Raw genomic sequence first — 18,858 nt, forward strand, 5'->3', positions numbered from 1 at the left:
ATGTATTTGTACAGCACCTAACATATTGGAGCCAGTGGCGCTATCACAAGAATAATAGGTAAATAAATAGTGTTTAAGGAAATAAATCAAACTATATCACTTATTTTTTGGTTGACAAAGAATCTTTTTTAAGAAGAAAATGCTGTTCACAGATCTATTAAGAAGATGACCTAGCTGCTTCTAACTAAATATCATACTGACTTCGAAAGGAATGAGTCATTTGGCTAGAGACATAGATCATAAGTCTCAATCTACAGAGATTCAAAACTGCAGACAAAGCTTTATAATGGAGAGATTCTTATTTTACAATAATTAACAAGTGGGATAATGAAAGTTTGTGTGGGACAGTCAAGTTAAATTTGGGCATAAACATCCTCTGGAACAGACTGAGATATGACTAGTATATAACGGACACAGATTAGAACTGAATCACTTTGCCGATATCACATAAGTGTGAAAAGTTAACTTTGAGTAAAACTGAAAATCTTTGACACAGAGGAGTTCTAGACCTTTTTGAGATGGTCCTAATTTTAAATTAATCAACTACTCATAGAAACTAAAACTGAACCCCTTTTGACATATTCCTTACACCTGAGCCACCTAGTCTAGACATAACCGTTAAGTCTTCTTTAACTTGAGTAAACTGAAATAACTAAAGCAGCACCAATGTTTAGCCAGGAAACTTTAAATAACATGAAAATTGGAGAATAAATAGTTTAAAAACACTAATGTTTCAGTCCATAATTGTGTTTTCTATCTCAACATTTTACTTTCATAATTCAATATTATCCCCTTGGGAGGTTTCTTTCTTTTTTTCTTTCTTTCTTAATACTGCTAGCTAAAGTCTTGGGCATGTTTTCCAAACACGGTTATATGGCTGTTTCTAACAATGTCAAATATGAATACTATGTCCAGGCACATTTTCTGAACATGGTTATGTTAACACCATTTTTAGAAATGCAATATTACCAGCCCCAAATTTTCAAAAATTACCAAGCCCCCAAAAATCATGAGATTGGGTTAAAAATTATGATTTTTTAAAAACAATAAATCTGATGTTCTTTTTGTTTGAATTTTGGATTTTGATACAAGATCACATTTTCAAGCTTTTTGCCACAATCAGTGCTAAAAATTTACTTAACATTTAAAAAAGTTGAGATTCTCAACTCATCACATGCCTCCAAAAGCTGGGGCTTTAAGAAAAACATTAAACATTGCAAGGCTCACAATTAAATTGTGAAAGCTGACACAGCGGAATGGGGACACAAACCACAGTGTCACTGTGTCTAGCAGTGGTTTATAAACATGGTTATAGTGCAGTGCCGTTTCTATCTGTGCAAAGTAGGGGCAGACATCACTATGTCCCAGTTCTCCCAGGGTCCCTGAAGGTTTTTCTAATATTGTTGCTAGTTGTGCGAGCCAGGATATAGAGCACTGTGTTATGGTATTTGGAAATAATTTCTGGGCGTAGTTATAATAAAGTTTCTGCTGGTGTGGGGCACAGAGGTGTTGAGGATAGATGGCATAGTGATGCTCTGGGTGCTTCAAGCCCAAGGAAGGAAAATTATGCTATAATGATCAGCTTTTGCACTTTGCAGCTTGGTTTACTATGCGGGGATGCAGAATGGTGTAGGGGCTGGAAAGGGAGACCCCCAGTAGTTTTATTAAAGAGGGGGGATGCTGTCCTATCCAAGCAGATTTTCTGCAAGCTCATCTCCTATCTATCAGCCCCATCTGGCCTTTCAAGTGCGCAACTGACTGAGATAGCCCCGCCCCCCATGAGAGAGGGACGCCCCTTAAGGGAGGAAAGAGGCGCCTCTCTGGAGAATATAGGTAGCAAATGGGAGCAGAAAGGTGGCGGGAAAAGCTGGTAGGCTTCGCATGCATCCGCCGCAACAGCCGTAAAAACGGCGGGGAAAGCATTTGGCCTCGCGCTGCGGCCCCGGCAGGCGGAAAAAAAGGCGGGAAGGGCTGTTGGCCTCGTGCTGCGGACGGGATAGGCAGAAAAAAGGCGGGAAGGGTATTTGGTCTCGCGCTGCGGACGCGACAGGCGAAAAAAAAGGCGGGAAGGGCAGTTGGTCTCGCGCTGCGGACGCGACAGGCGGAAAAAAGGCGGGAAGGGTATTTGGTCTCGCGCTGCGGACGCGATTGGCGGGAAGGACATTCGGCCTCGCGCTGCTGACGCGACAGGCGGAAAAAAGGCGGGAAGGGCATTGGGCCTCGCGCTGCGGCCCCGGCAGGCGNGGGCCTCGCGCTGCGGACGCGACAGGCGGAAAAAAGGCGGGAAGGGCGATTGGCCTCGTGCTGCGGACCCGACAGGAGGGAAAAAGACGGGAAGGTCATTTGGCCTCGCGCTGCACGGGCGACAGGCGGGAAGGGCATTTGGCCTCGCGCTGTAGCCGCGACAGGCGAAAAGAAAAAAAGGCGGGCAGCGCAGAGCTGTTGGTCACGTGCCGCGGCGGTTAGCCCGCTGCGGGCGGGGGCGGGGCTGCGAGGGGCGCTTGAGCGCCGTGCCCCGCCCCCTCTCCTCGGCAGGGAGCGAGGGTCGCGCGGGAGGGGGCTGCGCCTGACCATGCAGGGGGGCGGCTGGGGGCTGAGCCCGCCGCTCGACAGCGCCTCCCTCCTGTCCCTGGGGGTTTTGTTCAACTCCTTGTTTGCTCTGACCCAAGGTAACCAGGGAGCATGTTGTCCTCACTCTCTGTGGCGGCTTCCCCGCTCTCCAGCTCTTACCCGGCGGCTGTGGATGGCAGAGGCACACCAGGTTCTCCCTCTGGCGCTCACTCTGAGATCAGAGATTATAAGGGGCCATTGTAGCCTCCCAGAACCCCTTATCCCCTGTGATCAGAAATCATCAAGGCTTCATGTTCTGTGTGGGTCACCACCAATACCCCTTTACCTCTTGGCCTAGCTCTTTGGGAAGCCAGACACCAGAGGGGGCCATCCCACTGTCCCAGAGGCCTTCAGTGAAACCGTGGGTCAGGAGTCATTGAGGGCCCCCAAAATATTGGGACAACGGTCTTCACACCCATTTGGGGCTCTCCTGAGAGAGAAGCCCTCGCACGCATACTGGGCCCCAGTGCTCATCAAAAGGGGGGCCGACTCCCTTTACACTGCTCAGTGGATATGGAAACTGGAGCATAGAAACATGGGCCTCATACTCTCCCAAGGTCACTAATGCTGTGGCTTCCCTGAACCCCACCTTTGTCAGAGAAATCAGGGCCTCCTGCAACCTCAGCGGGTGCGCCCCTAACGCAATCCCAGCTGTGGTGAGATGCCCTTCTGAAGTGGGTGTTACATAACCGTAGTTATGGATTCTTTTGTCCCAAAGGCAGATGGGGTGTCTGGGAGTTGGGGGCCACAGCAAATTATAAAAAAAAAAATTCCTTTCAGAGACTGTTAATGGAAATCTCTAACCTGTTCACTGAAATCTGTAACTATGCAGAGATGCTGGGGTTGATCAAAGACAGTGCTTGGCATAAGCAGACAAAGCAATTGCTTAAGGACCCTGAGCAACTCACAATGCCCCCCCCATTAATTATTAGTAGATATTGTATGGGGATGCCCCCCAAAATATTCCTGTTTAGCACCTCCAATGGATTAGCACAGGCACTGCTATTGATTAGTTAAGCGGTGCAAAGCACTTCCTTCACCTTTTGGGCAGAGGGTGCTGTTTCCACAGAACTTTCTGACCTGGGTAGTGAAATGACTAGGATTAGAAATTGAACCCAGGACTTTAAACAGCAGAAAATGGTTCAAACCAGTAGGTAACTCTTCTGGCTCCAAACTCCACGTTTTTGTTTATTATGTATTTATATCAGGGAAGTAATGCCCATTCTGTAAATTTCATGCAAGCTTGACAAGTTTTGTAGCTGAGAACTGCAAATTTTTAAACAGCTTCCTTAATTATACTGCTCTACAGCCAAAATGCTTCTGAAATACATGTAGTCAAACTTTACTAATTCTGGGTCACTGAGAACAAAAATGATGCTTAAAATTGTTGATTGGCTCTAGTTTTCAAGTTATACTATTGGGTCAGTATATACGACCCTTGACTTGGGAATGGCGGAGGATAAGTGAGTTATAAAGGGAAGGGATCTCAATTTAAACCAGAAATGACTAAAATACATCTTTGACTGGATCTATGAATAAATCTATGACTGGGTTTGGACAGTACTTGCTTTTTAGGCAAAACAATGAATGATGCAATCTGAAGTTGGTATTGCATCATACATTATATGAATTGCATCATGTTATTCCTAGAAGTCCTGGATGATGCAATCATAATGAAGCTTACATCACTCTGCTGAACAAATTGCCCTATATCAGCTCTAGAAATCATAGTGTCATGCTCTTATTTGTCAGTGTTTGATTTTGCAAAGGGACACATTTCTGTTTAGCCAAAGTAAGCAGAGATGCCTCGTACTTGTGTGAACAGTGCAGATAACTTCTGCTGTTTGTGGTGAAGTGACTTTTGCATCACAAAAGCTTAGTATAAGCACCATGGTTAAGAAAGCCTATCACCTTTATTTTGGTTGCAAAATTGGAGATCAGGACAAGAGGTGGGCCCCACACATATGCTGCAACACTTGTGCAACGAATCTTCGCCAGTGATTGAACAGGAAAAGGAAATCTATGCCTTTGCAGTGCCAATGATTTGGAGAGAGCCAACAGATCATACCAGCAATTGTTACTTCTGCATGGTGCCTCCAGTTGGGAAAGGTGTGTCAAAGAAGAAAAAGTGGACTGTGCATTATCCAAACATCAGCTATACGCCCAGTACCCCACGGAGAAGGACTGCCGGTTCCTGATGCACCAGAATCATTCTCACTTGAGTCAGACAAGGAAGAGGATGAAACTTCTGGTCCTGAACCATCAATGTCACAGGACCCACATTTTCTCCCATCCTCCTCCTCTGAACCACACCTCATAACTCAAGGTGAACTGTTTTCAGAGTAGCAGCCATGTTAGTCTGTATCCGCAAAAAGAAGAACAGGAGTACTTGTGGCACCTTAGAGACTAACAAATTTATTAGAGCATAAGCTTTCGTGGACTACAGCCCACTTCTTCGGATGCATATCACAAGGTGAACTGAATGACCTTGTCAGGGATTTGGAACTACCCAAGAGTAAGGCAGAGCTGTTGGACTCCAGACTACAGCAGTGGAATCTCCTGGCAGGTGAAGTTAGGGTTTCCATGTTCCGTGACCGTCAAAAGGATCTTGTCCCATTCTTCTTCATAGAAGGTGATCTTGTAGCCTGCAACAACATCGATGGCAGCCCTCAACATCGTTCACGATCCAGATGAGTGGAGACTGTTCATTGATTCATCGAAGACGAGTCTTAAAGCTGTTTTACTGCATAATGGAAATGTTTTGCCATCAATTCCAGTTGGTCATGCAGTCCATATGAAGGAAACCTATGACAACAAGAAACAACTTTTGAGGTGCATAAACTATGACCAACATCAGTGGCAGCTTTGTGGCGATTTGAAGGTTGTTGCTCTCTTGCTTGGTCTGCAGACTGGATACACAAAGTACTGCTGTTTTCTCTGCGAATGGGATAGTCGTGCGAGAGATTCCCACTACATCAAGAAAGATTGGCCACTCCGACAGTCATTGGAGCCTGGGAGGAAAAGTGTTCAGCATCCACCACTTGTTGAATCAAGGAAGATTTTGTTACCACCCTTACACATCAAGCTGGGTCTGATGAAGAACTTTGTCAAGGCCATTGACAAAACACAAGCAGCTGTCAAGTACCTCCGTGGAAAATTTCCAAGGTTAAGTGAAGCTAAGATAAAGGAAGGTGTCTTTGTTGGTCCTCAGATTCGTGAACTTCTTCGAGATGATGCATTTGACCACGCACTGCGTGGCAAGGAAAAGACGGCATGGAAAGCCTTCCAGTTAGTGGCAATAAATTTTCTCGGAAACAACAAGGCAGATAACTACAGGTTGTTGGTGGAAAACCTCCTCAAGGCATACAAAAGCCTTGGTTGCAACATGTCACTAAAGATACATTTTTTGCACTCTCATCTAGATTTTTTTCCACCGAACTGCGGAGCAGTGAGCGACGAGCACGGCGAGTGATTTCACCAGGACATTGCGACAATGGAGAAACGCTATCAGGGCAAATGGAGCCCATCAATGCTTGCAAACTGTTGCTGGACAATGACAAGAGATGCTCCATTTAATGAATACAAGAGACAAGCCAAGAAGCGCCGAGTAGACACTGAATAGGACTAAACTATGTACATAATATTTTTTTGCCTTTTGTTTCATAATAAATTTTATTTATATAACCCTTTTGCTGATTTTTAAAGTGTTACATAAACAGGACAGGTGAAATATTATCATGGAAAACAACCATAAACACATGAAAAGACCTAGGTTTACAATTTATGATTAAAACTCTATCTACACAATATACATAGACATAAAATGTAAAAACTTAAATATCTTAGAAACAGTAGCCAATCAATTGTCATATTTGACTTCAGCACATCAAAATACATAATAAATAGCACATTTTATCTCTGAAGCAGACGACTTCTCAAAAATTGTAGACCAGTGTTAGTTACATTTTTGTGTGTGTGTGGAAAGTTCAATATTTAGCCAGTTTGGAGGCTCCAAAGTCAAGACAGGTTTACTACTCGAACAGTAAACAGGAGTCCCTTTTTTAAGAAAAGGATGGAAGGGAGGGGAACTGCAAGAATAAAATAAAAGGGGAAACAAACTACATTCAAATTTGATTTTTAAAATGTTTTTTTAAGTATTACTGTATTTTCTCTACAGTGGAAGCTGCAATTGATGAAGAACAATATTCTGTTAAAGTAATTAAAAAGAATTACATTTATGGCAACATCAAACATCAAGGTGATTATTTTTATAGTTAATATCTAAATAAGCATTTGAATGCAGTATTAATACTAATATAATAAATATAACAATAAAGCATATAAACTAATGTACATATGTAGGTGACTGTGGCTGTGTTATTAAACCAAGAATTTCAAATCCTAATTACATAGGAAATTACATAATTCTTCAAGCATATAAACAGGAAATGGATTTCATAAAATAGGTATCTAAATTTTTTACTTCAAATTATTCCCAACTGGAACAATTCAATTACTGTAATCTGAAAGCTGTCAACAAATCATAGCCACTGTGCAATAAAGGACATTGTAAACAGAAAGATCTTTGAATTAAGTGATTGCACAGAGCAGTAGGATGTGCACTTAATGGGTTTTTATATAAAATGAAAAAGGTATTGGCAAAATGATAATTCATTCTACAAGCTATCAATATTGCACAATCTTGGAGAGTCTGTTTCAGTAAGGACTGTAAGTCAAGTATGCAGAACTGTGTTTTGGCCTAGGCTATAATGTTTTTAACTGAATCACAGTAAAAGAAAGATAAAAGAGAATAATTATGTATTTTTAATCAAAGGACGGCGTATACATTACACATGGTCCCATTCTGACACACATGGAGGTGGGTTTGAGAAAAAACTTGTTTTGAGGTAAACAGTGTTTAAAAAGCCTTTGTGCCAAGGTGCAGAGAGTTCAAACTGCTCTCTAAATACCTGTTTACTACTACATAGTGGGTAACTTAGAGTGGCAGAGTATTTGGGGATGGCGAATGGTCGTGCCTGGTGGGAAACAAGTACAGTTACTGGCATAGTACCATTGATGGAAACCTGTTACACACCCAACAGCAGTGGAAAATGTATTTATTCCATACCCATTGTAACAGATCCCACAAATTCTGTACCTGGGATATAGAGTAGGGCTATAGCTTATTCATTTCCATATGGATCCAGTCTGTACTTGTTCATTTCTTTCCTTTTTGTTCATTTACCAGATTGACCCCATAAAGTATCTGATTGGTCAGCACAGTTAATAGAATTCATATAATAGATTTATTCTACAAAAAGTTTAACACCACATGTTTACAACTACCTATTAAAGTTACAATGGAAACTAATTTAGAAAAACTCTAAAGAAGAACTTTAATTTGGGTGGGAGGTGAGCCAAAGTCAATGGGAGCACAATTTATTATTTAATGAGAAATTAAATAGATCATATTAGAAAAATGCTCTTGAATCTTTATGTTTTTCAGGGGTGTAAAATCTAAGTGCTGACAGTGGTCAATTTATTGTATTTTAGCACGAGCCTTTATTATATTAAAGCATTAACCTTTATCAGAATACACCATGGGAACAACAAGAGCTGCTGGCGATTCCAACAATACTGTTCCCATGATGCAGAGCTGTGGTTTAACAAACACTTTCCCCCTTTCCCCACTATAGAATTTTGTAAGCATTTGATGTCAGAATAAGCGTTCGGGAACTTCTTGCCTTCTCACCACCTCAGCTGCAAACTGGAGATCTGATATTCTTAGGCTGTCAAATCTTTGGGACTGGGACCATATTTTCCAGTATGTCTGGACAGTATGAAGCACATTGTGGACAGTTCCACAGTACTAAAGAATAATAATAATAAATAAGGCCATTAAGAGATTAGTGTAATGCTGAACTAATTTTGCAAGTTGGACCTAAAAAAGTAAAGAATTAAATAGTGTGTATATATATATATATATAAATTGATATTTAGTAATTTCGTTCAGTTTCAGCATTGCTGGTCATTTAATTCATTCTCTTGTATTGCAGTGAACATTTATGTTAAAGTGTATACAAATAGTCCATTTCTAGTATGCATGGATTTGGCACTTTCTCAGAAAGAAGTAATAGATCCAAACTATTTATGGATTGGACCCAATGGAAAGAATCTAAAAGGCAAGTTACTTTCTCCTCATTACAGTTTATATACAGTCTTACTGGTTCCATGTTTATTCCATCACCTACTAATCCACAGAATCTGATTTTTATGAATATCACATAACTAGAAGCAATCCATATGTAATGGCAAAAATGAAAAATTCTGTTGAGATAGATCTTTGTTTTCTGTTTCTCTACTCTTTTACAGAAAAATAATAATTCCATCACTAATGGTTGAGTAGATTTCAGTATTCTGTATGTGAGATCACGCTTTCTAAGTTTTTGGTGATCCCTATCATCAGTGAGATGGTGTGACTTATGGGTCATATTATCTTATGTGAATTTATTCATGAATGCTTTCATTAACCTTCATTTCTTTAAGCCATTTTCCATAAGAAATAATAATGTGTGATTAGTCAGAATTTGTTTTGAAGCTCTTCCTGATTTCCTTAAAGAAAGGAGGTAATTTTCTTCACATAACTGACACAGATCTATAAAGTAGATTAAGGAAGCAGGGTTGGGGATTGAATATCCAATCATGCACTTAAGGGGAAACTTGAAGCACTATTAAAAATCACTGCTTGGTAACCAAATGGGTGAGAGATTATGGAGAAGGTGGAGCGCCACGCCTAGTGGGCTGGGTTGTTGTTTGATTTGGGATTTTTCTGTTTGAATCTATATTTTCCTTTTTTGTTGCTGTTAACTAAGCACAGACAGGATCAAGAATAAAACTGGAGAAAAGTTTCACTTGATAAAAGACTTCGTAGCCGATCCAATTGGCCCACTCCATCAGTTTACAGATGTAAACACACAAACATTCCCCACTCTACTAGTTTGAACACCAACAATGGTATTATGAATACCATAAATGAAAAAAATGAATTACTTTTTTGAAAACTAATATTAATCAGGTAGTTTCCTCTTTCCATTTTAGGACAAAGTTACATCAATCTCACTGAAACAGGAAAACTGATGGTGAGAGGTTTTCAGGAGTCTATGTCTGGATCTTATACTTGCACTCTTTCTTATAAAACCATCAACACTGACATACAAGAAGAGAGAGAGAAATTTAAGACATATAAATTTATGGTATATGGTAAGACCATACAAATTTGCTGGTACACTAGTGCATGTGATTTTTCTGAATATTGGTTTATTAAACACAATTAGTTATCACTGTACTCCAGAATGTAAGTTACATTTTCAAGCACCTTGGTGTTAAACATCTTTATTATTCTAAATACCTATTTTTGAAAAGTCAGTTCGATACAACTTTGATTTCAATCAAATCAACACAGCTGCCAGGAGCATGTGGTGACTGTCCTTGAGAATGAAATAATCTTTACCTTTGGGAAAAATAGATGAGGTCATTGCCTTCTTCCTGCCATCCCCCAAAGGTACCCAAGGTCAGAAGAGGAGGCTCTGGTGTGGCTGTGATCTTGTTCCAAAGAGGTGTCAAAGATGGGCCTCTGTCCTGGTCTGATCTTAGTTGATGACATATGTTACAAGTGGTGGAAAGGTGACAGATTGTGCAGTTTAGCAACCCCATCATTCTCCCAAAAACAATTATAAAAAAATAAATGAAAGGAGAAAGAAACAGATGTAATTTCTCTTTCCAGTCAGACTTCAAAACTCTCCACCCTAAAATGCAGGTACATGAAGTACTTCCTTTAACAACTTCTCATCACATTTCAGTTATGTCTACTTTTTAAGCAAGTGCACAGGCTGAAAAATGGCCATGTTCTGTAGCTATTTTGACATATTACATTTTCCCATGTTTGGTATTTAGGCACATAGTCATATAAAAATATAGTGCGTACACATACAAAAATTCTTGTGCATATCAAACTAAATGAATAGTGTAACACCATTTAAGTCAGGAAAGCTATATCAAGGATGCATTTGGCCCATCATGCTTAATAAGTAAACAAATTGGTTTGCCTCTAAATAAAAGTCTATTTAAGATATAAGGTACAAAGAATAGTACTGCATAGGAAATCTAATATGTGTGGGACAGACATTATATTGCATATACTTATGTGTATACTAATTCTTTTAAGCATATCGGGAGCCTGACTACACATACCAGATATCTGTTCGGTTTACTACAAAAGAGTGCAGACTAGCAGCTAATGATCAATTCTTTGAAGAGCTGAAGAAAATCTTGAATGATTTAATCTCTGATTTGACATGTCATGTTATAGAACCATCATACAAATGTCATGTCATCAAGATACCAAAGCATGGCCTCCTGGATGAGCTATTTGTTACTTTTCAAGGTAACAGATTTAAGCATTTGTTTAAGAGATAGTGTCACACTGTTACTTTATTAACAAAAGAGTTAAATTAAGGACAATATAAATAACATTTGCAATTATATCAGAGTCATGTTCCCTCGTATGTTGCTTCTCTTCTTTTCTTCAGAATTTCTGTATTTTTTCTTGTTAGCCCATAGATGGAGCTATAATGCAGCTCATGAGTTAGTTGAATTTAGAGAATTTTTTCACTTGACCAGAGCTCAGAGAGCCAGGAAAACACTTTTTACAACCTTACTGGCAAAGGTTATTCTCTAACAGGGTGTTGTTTGCAAAGGGCCTTGGGAAACATAGGAACGGCCATACTGGGTCAGACCATAGGTCTGTCTAGCCCAGTATTGTGCTTTCTGATAGTGGCCAATGCCAGGTGCTTCAGAGGGAATGAACAGAACAGGTAATCATGAAGTGATCCATCCCTGTTGCCCATTCCCAGAAGATCATTTACCAAAGTCCGGATATAGTTCATTTATGATTCTTCATGAATGTTGTAATTCTGCCAGAAAAATGATCAGATTTATCTTCCTTGCTATTTTCTTCTTCTTGTTTCTTGCCACTTCCTTATTCGGAGTTGGCAACTTTTATAGTCTTCTTCCAAAACTCATGATTGTACACCTGGTTGTCATGCAAATTAGTCTTTCTAATGTCCACTGTTATCCGGTCCATATACCAAGTCTTTGGCCTTCCCCTTGGTCATCTTCCGTCCATGATCATTGCAATTTGACCATTTGTTTGCAATATGCCATGTTAATTTCTAGTATGTACAAACTCATATGAGCATTTTCTTTCTTGCCTTAGCGAGTTTTTGGTCTTTTCTCTGTCATATCCTCCTAGTTGATTATATAGTTTGTCACAAGCCAAATTTTTAGCTGTGACAACACTTCTAATGGCCTCTTTTTTCACCTCCTTATACATATCATTGCTCAAGCTACTGGCCTGCCATTTTAAAAAAGTTACCTCTTTCTTATCCACAGATTTTTTAACCTGAAGATTCCACCACCAAGTCTTCCTTCTTATCCTTTTTGGCACTGGTTTAATCAATCCTAGTACTTCATATGCTGTTTCTAGCAACGTTAACTTTAATTTGTACCAGATATCCTCAACAAATCCCTTTGTGAGTCAGGAAGTCTGTGCATTATTTCTTGTTTAAAGATTTTTTTAATTCCCATCTTTAAGTTTCCAATGCTTAGACCTTTTTGGTGCCCAAGGATTCAGGTGTTTCCAAGGTTTCTACATTTTGAAGTCCATAGGGATAGCTGACCCATAATGCTCTATGTAGGTGTCATGGCACTGGGGAATTGATGAGGTACAGGGACACCTTGGACACATTTTCTCTTGACTGTGTATCTGCCCTACATGAGGAAAATTTATCCGATGGGACCTGCAGTTGGTTTGTGGCAATTTTTCATCATCAGAGTGAATGAATTACCCCCCCTCCCGCCACCCATGTTCACAATGGAGATAGGACCCAAGCCTCAAAGTTCAAATCTGGATTTAGACCTTTCCATAGTTTGAAGTTATTTGTATATATGGGGGGTTGAGTCTGTCCCATCTCTATTTTCCAGATCTTTTCTCTTATCATTTAATTATTTTGTTAGTGAATGACACTAACGTCACTGGATAGGAATCGTCAGGACCACTCCTTTTTCCCCTTATTAATAAATGATACCACATAGTTTTTTCCAGAACCTTGTATCTCTCCAGTTCTCCGTGACCCTTTAGAAGTAATTATTAAGCATTCAGAATGTTCATTAGCTAATACTTTTAACATCCTAGAATGCCAAGCCAGCTAGACTAACTGATTTATACATGTTCATGTTTTCTTAGTATTTCCTTACCTGTTTTTAATCAGTAGGAGGTAATCGAAGTTGCCTTTCCTTCCTGATTATCCATTTCTCTTTATTTTTATTATTAAAAACTCAGTTAAGTATCTTGGATCACAAGAACAACAGTTATGAAAACAATATCTTGACCACAGAAACAAATGTAATAAAATGATTCTTCCTCACAAATTTGAGGCAAAATAGAGAGTGCCTCTGCTCTTGAGTTGTATTGTAATTGCATGAAATTAATGTAATATAAAGATAAGAAGCAGCAACAGTATGATGACTGGTGTTTGCATGCCAGTGCTTTGTAAAATAAATCTCCAAATGAAAGACACTCATTTCAGGATGCTCCTTCGTAATGTATTTTTCAAGGTATTTGTGATGAGCTATTACAAAACAGTTTTGCCTTTATACCCTTTCTCCTTTTCTCTATAGTAAATCCTTTTGCCCCAGGATGGGAAGCAGTTTGCCAACAGATTTCTTATGACTGTGAAGATGTAACCAACAGAAGAGTTCAGGAGGTAGGATTTTTTTAATGCAAGCAATAAACATGTGACTATTTTAGAACTCAAAATGAGGGAAGGAGGCGCTGCCGGGGGGGGGTGTGCGGGGGGGGGAGAGGGAGCGTGTTGTGGGTTGTAAAATTTGGACTACAAAGTTAGTTAAAGGTGAAATTTACTTTTCCCTGTACAAACCCTAGATAATTGGGCTTTGTGCAGGGAAGTCTCGAAGAGCACGCACAGCATGGAGAAGGAATTTATTCCATCAATCCACAAGCAGACCGTGGTGCTTTGGTGCAGCTATTCTAGATGTGGTAGGAAATAGTAGCCATTGCTACTCCATGTTTCCTATGCAGATATTTTAGCCCATTGGATTCATGTAAACGGGAACTAGAGGCCCCTCCACACATCCATCCCCAGTGATCCCCTATGTAACCAATTTTGGACCATTGTGGAATGTTTCTCCCCCCCTTATTTAAAAGGACATGCAGATATCCATGCAGACGTCCCACTCTTACGTACTTTTCTTTGTATTCAGGGTAGTCTGTCCACCATTGTATTCAGTGGATCAGTAGGGTTTAAGTGTTCTAGAAGGCTTTCATGGTCCCTTCATGCTACAGTGAATTTCACCATTAGTATCTACAGATTTTGACTGGTTGCAATCCACCCTATGCAAAGAGCAGGAATGTATATGTTATGTCTGGATTTTAAATAATTCAGCTCAAGATAGAAAACTGTATTTAAATGTCATATTTATCCAAAATTTGCTGAGGCTAGTGTTAATGTTTCTTATACATTTACTTCCTAAAATATGCAATTATGAAAATTAGCAATATGTTAACATGTACTGTATTTTTTTATTTCAGTTTTCCTAGAACATAGACCTTTGGATTATGATTTGGTAGCTGTAATACAGTTTAAAGAAACTATCAAGTGTAGTTTCTGTTTTATATATAGTTCATTTAGCTTCATGGTGATTGTTTATGATATACAGTATAAAACCCTGATCCTAAGCCCACTAAAGCCAACAGAAAGACTCTGGATCGGGATGCAGTACAGTGGGTCCAGGATCAGGCCCATATTTCATATCATACATATTCAAGCAGAATTAGGACAAAATATATTTATTGATATATCTAATCTACAAAAAACCAAAATCCTAATGGCATATTTATCATTTCATTGTTCCTAAATTTTAGGCAAGAGATCTCATTGAAGAATTTTTCCATAAACAAACATATGTTCTGAAGCACGAGTTTCGGAATGTACCTGCAATACATTATATAGACCATAGTTTTGAAGTTACTCGCATTGACAGCTGTCGTCCAGGTTTTGGAAAAAATGATGACACCCACAATGACTGCGCTAGTTGCTGTGGTAATTATAGAAAAATAAAGTATCCATATTTTTTAGCAAGCAATATAAAGATTATTGCATATTAACCCTGCTTACAGTTTTTCTACCATATATATATATTTTTAATATTGGTGATAAAAGTAAGTGTACTGCTGTTTATCTTTTGGAGAGGCATTGAGATTCTAGGTGATAAAGTTGGCAGGAATTGAAACAGCCAAGAAAAAAGTGTTGATAGTATTTGATGCATATCATACTGTAATAAAGGCTACCACTGCTGTCATTGGCCCATCTGGAAATATGGCTAAATGACTTTCTCCTCTTGCTCTTAGATCAGTTATAGGATTCAAGACATAGGATCAATAAGAAATTGTCACTCTCATAGTACTGCTATTTTAAAATAAATGCTCAACTGTTCTAGGAGTTCTCCTGCTACCAGTATCTATTTCTGAATTTAGGGTTACTGGAGGCAGGGCGTTCTCAGTAGGTCTTTAGTTCTTGCGTTCAGGCTATGTCTTCACTGTGCACCTCACAGCGGCCCAGCTGTGCTGCTACGGCCACTTCGCTGTAAGGTACGCAGTGTAGCCGCCCACAAAATAAAACCACCCCCAAACAGGGACGGTAGCTTTGTTGGCAAAAGTTTTACTGACAAAAGTGCAGTGTAGACATAGCCTCTGTTTGTGTTGGCTTTCAGTACACAGTGCAAAGGCTGTCTGTTTAAACAGCGGTTAGTTAGAATTGAGTTATAGAATCATGGAAATGTAGGATTGGAAGGGACCTTGAGAGGTCATCTAGTTCAGCCCCGTGTGCTGAGGCAGGACCAAATATATGTAGACCATCTGGACAGGTGTTTGTCTAACCTGTACTTAAAAACCTCCAATGTCATGGATTCCACAGTTTTCCTTGGAAGCCTATTCCAGTGCTTAACAAGTCCTATAATTAAGGCTAAAATTTTGTCAGGGATATTTTTAGTCGAAGTCAGGGACAGATCACGGGCAATAGACAAAAATTCACGGCAGCCCGTGGCCTGTTCCTGACTTCGACTAAAAATATCCCTGACAAAATGGGGAGGTGGATTCAGCTAAGCACCTACTGCTGATGAGGCTCTGGGGTCCCCTGCCACCTGTAGCAAGTGGGAGCTCTGGGGTTCCCCACCCCTCACAGGGGCTAGCCTGCTGTTGGGTCCGCTCGCCCCCCCTCCTCCCCTGCAGTGCCTGAGAGCTCCTGGGGGTCCCCCAGCCATGGCTGGGCAGCTTCGGGGTCCATCCGCCGTGGCTGGGCAGCTGTGGAAGATCCCCTTGCCGCCCACCGCAGCTAGGCAGCTGCAGGGTACCCCGCAGCCTGCTGAGGCCGGGCAGCTGCGGAGCATCCCGTCCCCCCCACGGCTGGGTAGCTGCAGGGGGTTTCCCTGCCACAGCTGGGCAGCAGCAGGAGGGCTGCCCACCCAGATGCAGGGACCCCATGCTGCAGCTGGGCAGCTACGGGGGGTTCCCCTACCAGGGCGGGGACTGGGAGCTGCAAGGGGGCTGGCTGAGAGCTCCAGCCCCAGTGCAGAAAATGTCACAGAGGTCAATGGAAGTCTCGGAGTCTGTGATTTCCATGACCTCTGTGACATGATCATAGCCTTACTTATCATTAGAAAGGTTTTCGTAATATGTAACCTAAATCTCCCTTGCTGCAGATTAATCTGGTTATTTTTTGTTTTAGCTTCTGTGGACACAGGGAACAACTGATTATTGTCCTCTTTACAACAGCTCTTAACAAATTTGAAGACTTACCAGGTCCCCTCTCATGCTGCTTTTCTCAAGACTAAACATGTCCAGCTTTTTTAACCTTTCCTCATAGGTCAGGTTTTATAAACTATTATTTTTGTTGCTCTCCTCTGGACTCTCCAGTTTGTCCATATCTTTTTAACCCTAGGTGTGGTGCCCAGAACTGGACACTACTGCAGCTGAAGCCTCACCAGTGCCAAGTAGAGAGGGACAGTTACCTCCCGTGTATTACATATAGCACTCCTATTAAAATATCCCAGAATATTAGCCTGTTTCACAACTGTATCACATTGTTGGCTCATATTCAACTCCAGTTATTCCCATTTTGTAGCTGTGCATTTGATTTTTTTCTTTCTAAGGGTAGTATTTTGCACTTGTCTTTATTTAATTTGACCTTTTTGATTTCAGACCAGTTCTTGAATTTGTCAAGGTTGTTTTGAATTCTAATCCTCACCTCCAAAGTGCTAGCAACATAAAAATGGCCATACTGGGTCACACCAAAGGTCAACTGTTAACCCCTCCCAACCTGCTGTCATCCGCAGATTTTATAAGCATACTCTCCACTCCTTATCCAAGAAATTAATGATAATGTTGAATAGTACTGGACTCAGGAGAGAGAATGTTGTAGGATTCTACTAAATATGTTCCCCCAGATTGACAGCAAACCATTGATAATTACTGAATAAGTATGGTCTTTCAACCAGTTTTGCATCCATCTTATTGTAATTTCATCTAGATCATATGATCCTAGTTTGCATTTGAGAATGTTCTGTGGGATTGTGTCAAAAGCTTTACTAAAATCAAGATCTATCACATCTGTAGTTTCACGCCATCCACTAGGCTGATATTGGTTTTTTAACAAGCTTATAGTTTGAACAGGTTGTATTTTTAAATTCTGAGTTTACCCAAAGGCTATGCAATACATATATGTTTTATGCCTAAAAAAATAAATAGCTAACCCTCCAGAAAAACTTTTCAGGAAAGTGAGGTTGGGGGGTATTTACATGTCACTAGTCATTTCCAACAGTCACATCTATTGCTCATGGCAACTGAAATTTGCAAGGCAGCCACCTAGAGTCAATGTTACACAATGTTAAGCAAAGTAAATGTGCATTGCTGGATCGGGCCAAAGTGCTCAGCCCCTGGATTGAGCCCTTAATTTCTGATCAGACTTTTGGTTCAGGCTACTGTGTTATGAAGTGAAGCTAAGTGTGTTGATCTCAGAGAAACTGAAAAACGCATTCTATAATACAGGTGGAGTTATCCTACAGGGTAGGTCGGAATGGAGCACTAAAATATTAAATGAAAAGTAACTGATATAAAATATATTAAAATTAAGAATGTAGTTGTCCTTTATATGATCACTTAGCTCCATATGAAATATTCAGCATGCAAAAATATAACCTGGAGCTAGTTTAGTGATCTGCTGAATATCCTTAATACACGTTTGAAAATTCCATAATGTGTATAACCCAGCCCAAGGTGGAAGGCATCTGACTGAAATACTGTATATTTGTTTGGTTGCAGTGGTTTGTGACCCTGGAACATACAGTCCTAACAATGAAGTGAGATGTCGGATTTGTACAAGCATTCGAATCAAACACTATGGAGCAAAATCTTGCTAATAAACTTAAAATAGAAATTGGAAAACTGAAGAAAAGTTGTGAAAGCATTATTATTCTTTTGTGATGTCCCTTTTTTTACCTCCAATCCTGGGGCTCTTATATTTCAATAGCCAATCCTCTTAAGATTTATATAGCTTTACATTTTCTGTAGTCAGGAACCACTTGTGGATAGGGATTCTAAAAAATGTCTAGTATAAAATGTTCATACCGGGGAGAGTAACTCAATGGAAAACAAAGAATGCAAAAAAAAAATTATGAGTATTAATATGTGGTTTTTACAGAAAAGTCTCTGGTTTGTGGTATTGACACTGAACACAGCATAGCACTGTACTTTAAATAAATGAAGGAGCCATAAACAATTCATGGAGAAGTGATATATAATATAGCTCAGGGGTTGGCAACCTTTCAGAAGTGGTGTGCCGAGTCTTCACTTATTCACTCTAATTTAAGGTTTCACGTGCCAGTTTTTAGGTCTCTTTCTATAAGTCTATAATATATAACTAAACTACTGTGGTATGTAAAGTAAATAAGTTTTTTAAAATGTTTAAGAAGCTTTATTTAAAATTAAGTTAAAATGCAGAGCTCCCCGGACCGGTGGCCAGGACCCAGCCAGTGTGAGTGCCACTGAAAATCAGCTCGCGTGCCACCTTTGGCACGTGTGCCATAGGTTGCCTACCCCTGGTATAGTGGAATGAT

General features: G+C 40.1%; 1 protein-coding gene across 1 annotated transcript; it reads left to right on the forward strand.

Moving 5' to 3' along the window:
- The first annotated feature begins 1,617 nt into the window (after window positions 1–1,617).
- ZPBP2 (zona pellucida binding protein 2) lies at window positions 1,618–18,527 on the forward strand. The gene is made up of 8 exons (XM_034756273.1): window positions 1,618–1,629; window positions 6,766–6,868; window positions 8,667–8,792; window positions 9,709–9,870; window positions 10,835–11,053; window positions 13,348–13,433; window positions 14,612–14,789; window positions 18,065–18,527. Exons 1-8 carry the CDS (start codon window positions 1,618–1,620, stop codon window positions 18,160–18,162), a joined length of 984 nt encoding a protein of 327 aa, XP_034612164.1. The 3' UTR covers window positions 18,163–18,527.
- The last annotated feature ends 331 nt before the right edge of the window (window positions 18,528–18,858 follow it).

This window comes from Trachemys scripta, chromosome 23 (genome assembly GCF_013100865.1).
Source record: "Trachemys scripta elegans isolate TJP31775 chromosome 23, CAS_Tse_1.0, whole genome shotgun sequence".
Taxonomy (NCBI): domain Eukaryota; kingdom Metazoa; phylum Chordata; order Testudines; family Emydidae; genus Trachemys; species Trachemys scripta.

Bases quoted from the DNA above. Each gene is read 5' to 3' on its own strand.
- ZPBP2 (XM_034756273.1), top strand. The intron at 8,793-9,708 runs GCAAGTTACTTT...TTTCCATTTTAG, and splicing joins CAATGGAAAGAATCTAAAAG to GACAAAGTTACATCAATCTC. The intron at 14,790-18,064 runs GTAATTATAGAA...GTTTGGTTGCAG, and splicing joins TGACTGCGCTAGTTGCTGTG to TGGTTTGTGACCCTGGAACA.